Source organism: Borostomias antarcticus (genome assembly GCF_949987555.1).
Source record: "Borostomias antarcticus genome assembly, chromosome: 4".
NCBI classification, from domain to species: domain Eukaryota; kingdom Metazoa; phylum Chordata; class Actinopteri; order Stomiiformes; family Stomiidae; genus Borostomias; species Borostomias antarcticus.
The window spans coordinates 18,921,796-18,930,810 of NC_140237.1; the positions used below are offsets into that span (position 1 = coordinate 18,921,796).

The window sequence follows — 9,015 nt, forward strand, 5'->3', positions numbered from 1 at the left end:
GTTTGAACGGTTAAATTGACCAGCGCCAAAAGGAATCCGCTTTGCATCCGGTGTGAACCCGGCGTAAGTCGGGTCAAAGTGAAATCGCTCCAAATAGGTTTGCTGTTGCTTTAACTGAAACATTGCCCCACAAAACCACAACGATTGTTCAGAATACCCCCATGGGCAGCTAGGCCTGAAGCCATTAGATCAGAAGAGAACACCTGGACAGCATGACAGCCATGATCAGCAGCTCATGTCAGCTGCTGTAGGTGTTCTAGTCACAAGTAGTCTGGGGCCGTTCGCTTTGCTGTTTAGATCCGGTCTAAGGCAGGTCTAAAGCCAGGTGTTATCTACTGATGCACGGATGCAGGGGCGCCACTAGTGATGTTGGGCCCTATGAAAGAATATAATATTGAGCCCCACAAACCTAGACCTTATGATGATGATGATAATAATAATAATAATAATAATAATGATGATGATGATGATAATAACAATAATAATAATAATAATAATAGTGGTTTATGGGGGCCCCTGTCAGGTCAGGACCCTTGGAATCGTACTATCTTTCCCCCTCTTACTCCCCTGCATGGATGTCAATCAACTTTCTGATGCAAAACGACAAACAACAAATATGCATCCAGATGAACCAGCAAGTTTCTTCAAGTACTTCTTGTCCATGTTTTACTTTATCTCGTAGCTGCAAAACAGATGCAACCTGATACCAAACCTGATACCCCCCCCCCCCCTAACCCTGCCTGGTGACGCGAGCTTAGCCACAAGTAACACAGGCGGCATGCAAAGTATCTTACTGACACACACCATCGCCATTCAACAGCAGTAACAACCCGCAAAGCACCTCTAGGTCTTTCTGTACTTGTTCTGTATTCTGTAGGCCTTACTCGGTATGCTATATGACGTTCTGTAAACCTTAGCTGTGCTCGGTAGACCTACTTGTTCTGTAGGCCTAGCCTTTTCTGCAGACCCACCGATACTGTTTGCAGCAGACTCATGCGACAGTAGGCTACACAAGCACACGCAGCGGAGCCACTATTATCCGCGCGAGCCTTTGCGCCTATTGTGTGAATTGAGAACGTCTGTAATAGCCTACCAATAGCTTCTTGCGCAACCACAAGCCGCCACAGACTTTCAACCCAGTGACGTGACTTTGAGCTCTCTAAAGTGTCCTCCAGTTGAAAACGAGAAAATGCCAACACTATTCCTTTTAGGGGAAACGTGTTGGATGCCCAATTAGCTCTGCATAATGTACACGTAAAGGGCGACATTGGCCTATAGGCTACTGTTGCGCAAGTGCAGAAATAGCCTAATTGATGAAATTATTGAACTTACTGTTTCACCAAACCTTACCCTAACTCAGCTTGGAGAAGTTGAAGTCTCCCCATTCAGAAAATTATAGGCTATAGGGCTAGTCCACATTCAGGAAAGTATATTCCTATATTCAGACAGATTATGCTGCTTTAGACAAACAGGACTACATTGGACAACAACAATTCAACTTTGCCATAGGCTATGCTCACCTCTCTTATCTTGTACTTTAATGGAAATCTCCACGAGAGGGTCCGTCTCCCGGTCCAGGCGCCGGGAGATAACTATATCTCCGCTGTCCCGACTCACGGTGACCGGCGAGCTCTCCGCGTCCGGATACATTAACTCAAAACTGGCAGACTGAAATCTCACCGGATTCAAGTTAATCACGACCGAACCGATACTGGCATCCTCGGACACGTTAATTAAAACAGGGTTGTCGGATTCTAGCAGGGACCTCGACTTCCGCGTCAGACTGGTGCCCGGTTCGCCCAGCTTGGACCGCGAGGGACTGGCTGGCCACTGCCGGGGATTGATTTCTATTTCAATACTCTGACTGGTTCGCGAGGGCCAACCGTGGTCTCGCGCAAAAACATTAAACTTTATGGGAGACGCCAGACCCAAAATAGAGTCCACCAGAAGTATATCTCCGGTTTTTGGTACCACATAGAAGCTGCCATTCTTCGGCAGGGAATAGTAGATCAGTTCAGCGTTCTTTCCGCTGTCCGTGTCCTCCGCCGTTACCTTGTACACAACCGATCGCAGAGCAGTAGCGTCGTCCAAACTAAGTTTGATATCAACATCACGAAAGCTCGGTTCGTGGTCGTTGGTGTCCAGCACGTCTACTTTAACGGATGCAACTTCAGCGACCACCGGGTCTGTCACAGCGCAGCTCTGGCAGCATAGTCCCAGGTTCAGGATATACTCGGAGCGCTCCTCTCGGTCCAGGATACCAGAGGTTTTCAGCAAGACATGTCCGCGTTTGTGGTGCGCAAAGGCACGGAAATGCTCGCTTCCATCGCCCAGGAGTTTGAGATGCATGCCAGAGTTGGAGCACCGTCTCTGCGCGTCGATCCGCTTCAAAGGAATACTCAGCCCGTTTACTTTGGATCCCGGCGCCGAGTTCTCGAATACATGACCGTGAAAGAACGGTATCCGCTCGTCGGTTTTATTCCCAAGAACAGATGTCACAAAATAAGATATCAAAAGAGCCCAGATCATGGCTGTCGTCACTTACGCCACACTAGGTGGTTTTACACATTATATCACTTTATGACCAACCATGTCAAAACAACCTTAGCTATTCTTTAAGTAAGTCATCTGATTCACTAACAGCTGATTGTTGCCTCTGCCATCTTCACAATTAAAACCTGTCGCGTTAGAACTCTCGCTCTTGTCCCCCGTCTCCTCTTCACTCCGGTCCCGGTCTGCGTGCCCTCTCCAGAAGCCTACAGCTCGAGCTCGAGTGCGCGCGCTCCCGTTCGTTGCTCCTTTCAGCACTGGATGCTGGACAGCGCCGCGCTTGTGCAGGCTTTCAGCGGGAGGGGAGTGGGGGGGGGGATTCTCCGGGGAACCCCGACCCACGTGACCGAAGTCCTCACTTAAAAAGAAGCAAGAAAAGAAAATACAGTCTTGTCAATTTTGCCAAAACGTAGTTTTACTGAATTGTATACAGAATATTATGTAAAAATCTAAATGGCGGGGTTTCAATGTATAAATAAATAATCCTAAAAAATCTTCAAAGGTTTTGGGAAGTGCAGTAGGCCTATAGCATTGGAGGAGCATCTTAGCATCACACTCAGACTCCACACACAGCTCTTTAACTGGTATTGATTACGGTCTCTCCACCTCTCCAATGCTGAGCCAGGGGCTCCTCCTATCATTATATTGCTCTCTGTTGTTCCACAAGCACATTTCAATTAGAGGTATCGGAGTCTCCCAACACTGGGACAGCATAGGCTACCCTCCCTGGACCAGGAGAGGAGGACCGTATGACTTCATTATCCAAGCAAATATTCTCGCAGCTCATTCCAGAGAGCAACCAGTGAGATGGGTTGATATAAGACAGCCACAGGAGAATGAACTCGATATAGCACTGGATAAATGCCAATTGTACAAATAACAATCTGGGGGTGCAGCGGGCCGTACATTCGCTGAGTTGTTGCTAGAGGAGTGGGTGTGTCAGTGTCCCTGTGGGTGGACCCAGAGGATTGGCTAACCTAAAGCCTGCAGCTAAATGCTACAGAAAACATGAAGCCTGTCCGTCTGGCTATCTGAAGTCAGTCTGTCTGTCTGTCTGTCTGTCTGTCTGTCTGTCTGTCTGTCTGTCTGTCTGTCTGTCTGTCTGTCTGTCTGTCTGTCTCTGTCTGTCTGTCTGTCTGTTTGTTTGTTTGTCCATCTGTCAGTCTGTTGTTTCTGGTGTTATATCTATTTCAGGACTAATGCCAGCACTCTCTGTATCCCAGCCGCCATCTCTCCAGCTCTCTAATGTATTCAGACAGGCTGACTGAGGCTGAGGCCTCGTTGGTTGGTCCCAGCTGGCACTGTGTCCTGGTGGATGTGAATAAGCCACAAACAGCTTAATGGAATGTAAAAGTCCTTGCAGGGTCCAATTGGTATGCAGAAGACAGGTTTTGTATAAGTAAATACACTACAGCACATAGCCTAAGCTTGGGGTTACCATGCAAAGCAAAGCCAAGGTGAGACCATAGTAAAAGTTGGCCCAACTCAGGCACTGACCCTTACCCGCTGCACCCAGCTAATCCCATCTGATGGCAAGGAAAGTCACGTGAAGGGAGAGTCGGATTAGAAGCAGGTACACTGTAATATAACCCGTCCGAACCGAGACGGTCCTGCCCTGGATCATCATGTCTAACGCTGACTTCCTCTGGCAGCTGTGCCCAGCACAGACAATGCCACAGAGACAGACAACATGGACAAAAGATAATATCGGACAAAAGGGGATGGAGAGGACCAAGTCGCCTCCGCACAAATGTCCGCCACAGACACACCATTGACACACCATTGCTCTATATATGGCTCCGTGTGCTACTAACCCTGTTCTGCCTCCCCTCTCCCTAGTGCCTCTCTCTCTCCCTCCTATCTTCTAACCAGGTCCAGTGGATGCCCCGCTGTCGCCAATGGACCACCCTGAGTCCGATGGATGCCCCTGTATCTGCTGCAGATGTCGTAGCAAATTAGTTAACACACACACACACACACACAGACATACAACAGTCCACTTCCGGCCTTAGGCCTGGGTCCAGTACCCCTTCCCCTCACCCTACCCCGGGTCCGTATCCTCTTCCTACCCCAACCCTACCCCTGACCCCTGCCTCTACCTGGACCCAGGCACACTCACACACACACTGACATACACCAGTCCTGGGCTCAGATCCCCTTCCCCTCACCCTAACCCGGGTCCGTATCCTTTTCCTACCCCCCACCCTACCCAAACCCCTGCCTCTATCTGGGCCCAGGCACATTTATGCACACACAGACATACACCAATGTTTTGCCATGTCTCTCCTATGATGTTATTAGCCTCTCTTACTCTGAAAATGTAATTTAATGTTATTTATTGCTCTATAAATGTTCTTAGCCGGTAGACAAACATACTCCAGGAGCTTGCTCGATCGCCTCGTTGAGAGGGGTCAGGGAAGAATTTTTACAGCTCACTTATCTGGCCCTCGGGTGATTACTGTTTTTTTGCTTCCCTCTGGAATATGTAGGGGTGGGATGTCTGCCCACCTCCCTTGTTCTCTGTAAAGCGCATTGTGTTGCCTCTGGGTATGAAATGCGCTATATAAATAAAGCTTTGATTGATTGATTGATTGATTGAACAGGGCAACCGATCTGGCCACGCCCCTCGTAGAGTATGGCCAAACAGCCCCAGGCAGAGGGTGACCTGCAGTATTTTAAGACTTGGAGAGGCCCTCACAAATCCACTAGGAGAGAGGCTGTTTAGATAGTGGGGAACCCACCTTCCCCAGACCATGACAAACCAACAGCTGGGGGGTAGTCCGGACTACAGCCGTGCGCTGAACATAACCAGTCAGCGCACGCACAGGACACAATGCATGTAAGCGAGCCTCCTCTTCACTCACATGAGGTGGAGGATAGAAAGCGCTCAGCTCAAAATCCTGTGAATTGAATGCGCACCTGACCACTTTCAGAATGAAGAATGGTCTGTGCTCAGAACAGCCTTGCTTCCATCACCCGTGATGAGGAAGACTGCCAGTGCTTTGAAACCACTGGCCCTTTGCCCGATGTCAAAGCGAGGAGCAACGCCGTCTTGATAGAGAGCCCCTTGAGGGAAACTTGCTCCATTGGTTCAAACGGCGCTCCACATACAGTAGCATGTTCACAACCAAAACCAGATCTAGATGGAGTCGTACGAACCACCTCTGGGTGCGCCTCAAGTGTGGAAGACCCAGTGATACCACCACGTGAGCTGCCGCCATGAGACCAAGAAGATGCATGCCTCCCGCCGCGCCCTAGCTCTGCTTCGCACCTGGTTGATACCCATTGTTAGTCCGAATGAAGAGCTCCATGTACTGCGCCCCCACCTGCTTAACATCCACCATCTTGGTGGAGCAAACCACTGCAACCTCCAGCCGTGGAGCCGGGCAGCTTGCACGGCTTCTTCTTCTTCGTTTGGGTTTTGTTTCATTTCCCCCCAGGCTTGGGGCCGAGGGGCTATCCTTTTACCACCCCGAGCCTGGGTGAGGGGTCACCCGGGCTATATATCCGGGCACACCTCCAGGAGCCATGTCACCGTTTCGTCATCCACAACCGTCAGGCCATGCATTCCATTGGGTGTCCGATATATTGGACAGTCCTGGATGACATGGTCTGCGGTTTGATCCTCGGCGCCACACTCACATGCCGCACAGGATGCCAAGCCCCATCTGTGCATCGATAAATGGAAGCGTCCAGAGGCAATTAAGACTCACCCATGCCGGTCTGGGTAAGTCCATCCCGGGAGGGGAAGGACCAGCGGCTGTTTGCCTCCCACTCCGCACTCCAGGTGTAATCCGCCCATGCTGCCTCGCTGATGTTGAGATCTGTGCATTGCTGCAGGAGAACCCGTGCAGCAGGCACAAAAGGGTGTCTCGACTTGAGACGCCAGGGAGGCTCCGCTGTTGCAGTGAGCCTGTCATGGAGCAGATGGTTAGGCTCCACGGCCCGGCAAGCGAGACGTGCTGTGGTTCCTGTGCAGCGGAGGCCAGCGGTATGGATGCCTGCAAGGATGGGAAGGTTGTCCACGGGAGTGGGACGCAGGCATCCCGTCACAATGCGCAAGGCTTCGTTAATAGGCGGGTCGAAGAGGCAGGTGTGAGCGCTGCGGCACCAGACCGGTGCGCAGTATTCACTGGTCGAGTAGACCAGGGCTAGGGCTGCCGTACGCAGTGTTTTTGCCAAACACTATTGACTGTGCATTTATAAATTCACCCAGGACAATGGGTCGTGGAGGCAGAATAGCTATTGTTTTTAGGATCAGTGTATACTTGCCCCTGTCACAAATGTCTTTCTCCTCTTTTAAACTGAGCGTGTTTGAGCTGGGACGATCAAACCTGGTACTATGTGATGATCTACTGACCCCCCAAATATAACAGTGACTTCTTAAAATACTTCTCGGATTTTAACATGCATATCTGTTGTATCTCATGGAGACACGTTAGACCTTGTCTTATATGGCTTGCCCATTTGTAATGTCCAGGTGTATGATGCAGTATTCTCTGATCCCATGCCTGTTTTATGTGATTTCACTTTGGCCTGTCATAGTTCTAAACCGTGCGTTCCTGCACGTCACTGCTGTATGTTGAAACCTTCTACTGCTGCTAATTTTTCTTCTGTATTCATAAATATATCTCAGTCTGACATCAGGGCCTCTGCTAGCATGGACACTGAACAACTAACATCTTCCTTTCTCTCCACCTGCGCCGGCGCTCTTGACACTGTCGCTCCTCTAAAAGTCAATCGCCCCTAACCCTAACCCTAAATCAGAATCGCCCCTGACCTAAATCAGAGCCTTGGCTACATGACACCACTCGGGCTGCCAGGCAGGAGTGCCGGATGGCTGAGCGCAGGTGAAAGAAGGACCAGCTCTGCCAGGCAGGAGTGCCGGATGGCTGAGCGCAGGTGGAAGAAGGACCAGCTCTGCCAGGCAGGAGTGCCGGATGGCTGAGCGCAGGTGGAAGAAGGACCAGCTCTGCCAGGCAGGAGTGCCGGATGGCTGAGCGCAGGTGGAAGAAGGACGAGCTCCATGTGTCATATGAAATCTTATATTATATAGCTGGAGAAGGTACCAGAGCATTGTAAAAGCTGAAAAGACAATACATTTTTCTGATATTTCCAATAATGAAGTCTCCGACGCAAATTCAGCCGAGGCACGTACGTCACGGCCGGGGGGGTCAGCAGAGGTTAATCAGTCACGCATGACGCAGCACCAGCTGACTGTAGCTGTCATAGCATTGGTCAGCTCACTAGAGCGCATGTATTTAAGCTGTCAAAACATGTCATTGTTCGCGCTTGCCTTTACTGCTGGTTGTGCATTGCATGCTCGCTGCTTCCGCGTTCTCTGCGCTGGCGTCCGCTGCCATTCCTGCTATTACTGCCATTCCTGCTATTACTGCTATTACTGCTATTCCTGCTATTGCTCGTGTCTGCGCGCTCGCTGCTCCACGTCTTGCTCGCGTTCCGTGCTCATTTTGTGATTTGGTGCGTTGCTGCCTGCTGCCCGCGGTGTCCTCGCTGCTTCCGCGTTCTCTGCTCTTGCGTTCCTCTCTGCCCGCGTCGTCTCTCCGGTCCGTGGTTTGGGGGTCCGTTTAGTGGCGTCGTGGAGCGCCGGCTTCCGAGGCCGAGGTGCCCGTCCCTCTGTAGCACCGTCGTGCCATACTTGCGTATGGTTCAGTTGCTCGCATAGCTTGCGTTGGAGTCCGTTTAAGCATTGCTACGCGCCGGTCACTGGGTTTCATTCGTGAGCCGCTGATGTCGGAGGTTGTCCATGCCTCGTCTGCCGCTTTACTCAACTGTCGATGTGCACCGGGTGCGTTCACCATTGAAATGTTTGCAGTTTCGGGCGTGGACGTGCTATGTGGCTTCTCTATGTATTTGGTTCATCTAAGTCCTCCCCTCGCGGCTCGTTCGTGGATTCGCTGGCTGCATGACAGGCTCTACTGCTCGTTGCTGACTAGCTGGCGTTCGTCAAGGTTCCCGTGTTGCACGTCGGGGCGTCATTATGTTGGATTGCTAATACTAGCTCATGATTCATTATGTTAGATTGCTAATACTAGCTCATGATTCATTATGTTAGATTGCTAATACTAGCTCATGATTCATTATGTTGGATTGCTAATACTAGCTCATGATTCATTATGTTGGATTGCTAATACTAGCTCATGATTCATTATGTTAGATTGCTAATACTAGCTCATGATTCATTATGTTGGATTGCTAATACTAGCTCTTGATTCATTATGTTAGATTGCTGATACTAGCTCATGATTCATTATGTTAGATTGCTAATACTAGCTCATGATTCATTATGTTAGATTGCTAATACTAGCTCATGATTCTAATACTAGCTCATGATTCATTATGTTAGATTGCTAATACTAGCTCATGATTCTAATACTAGCTCCTCGCGTTCAATTGTTGCAGCCCGAGGGTTCCGGCCGAACTGCCTCTACTCGCTAGCACCCA

The 9,015-nt window shown here is 50.0% G+C and overlaps 1 protein-coding gene across 1 annotated transcript in view; it reads right to left on the bottom strand.

Moving 5' to 3' along the window:
* Window positions 1–2,529, bottom strand: part of LOC311307694 (neural-cadherin) — a gene marked incomplete at both ends in the record, with an annotated part of 210,051 nt that extends 207,522 nt beyond the window's left edge. Inside the window, one exon of the mRNA XM_084436544.1 lies at window positions 1,521–2,529. Within this exon, the coding sequence (XP_084292670.1) occupies window positions 1,521–2,529 (1,009 nt within the window). The remainder of the gene's footprint in view (window positions 1–1,520) is intronic.
* Window positions 2,530–9,015: the final 6,486 nt, after the last annotated feature.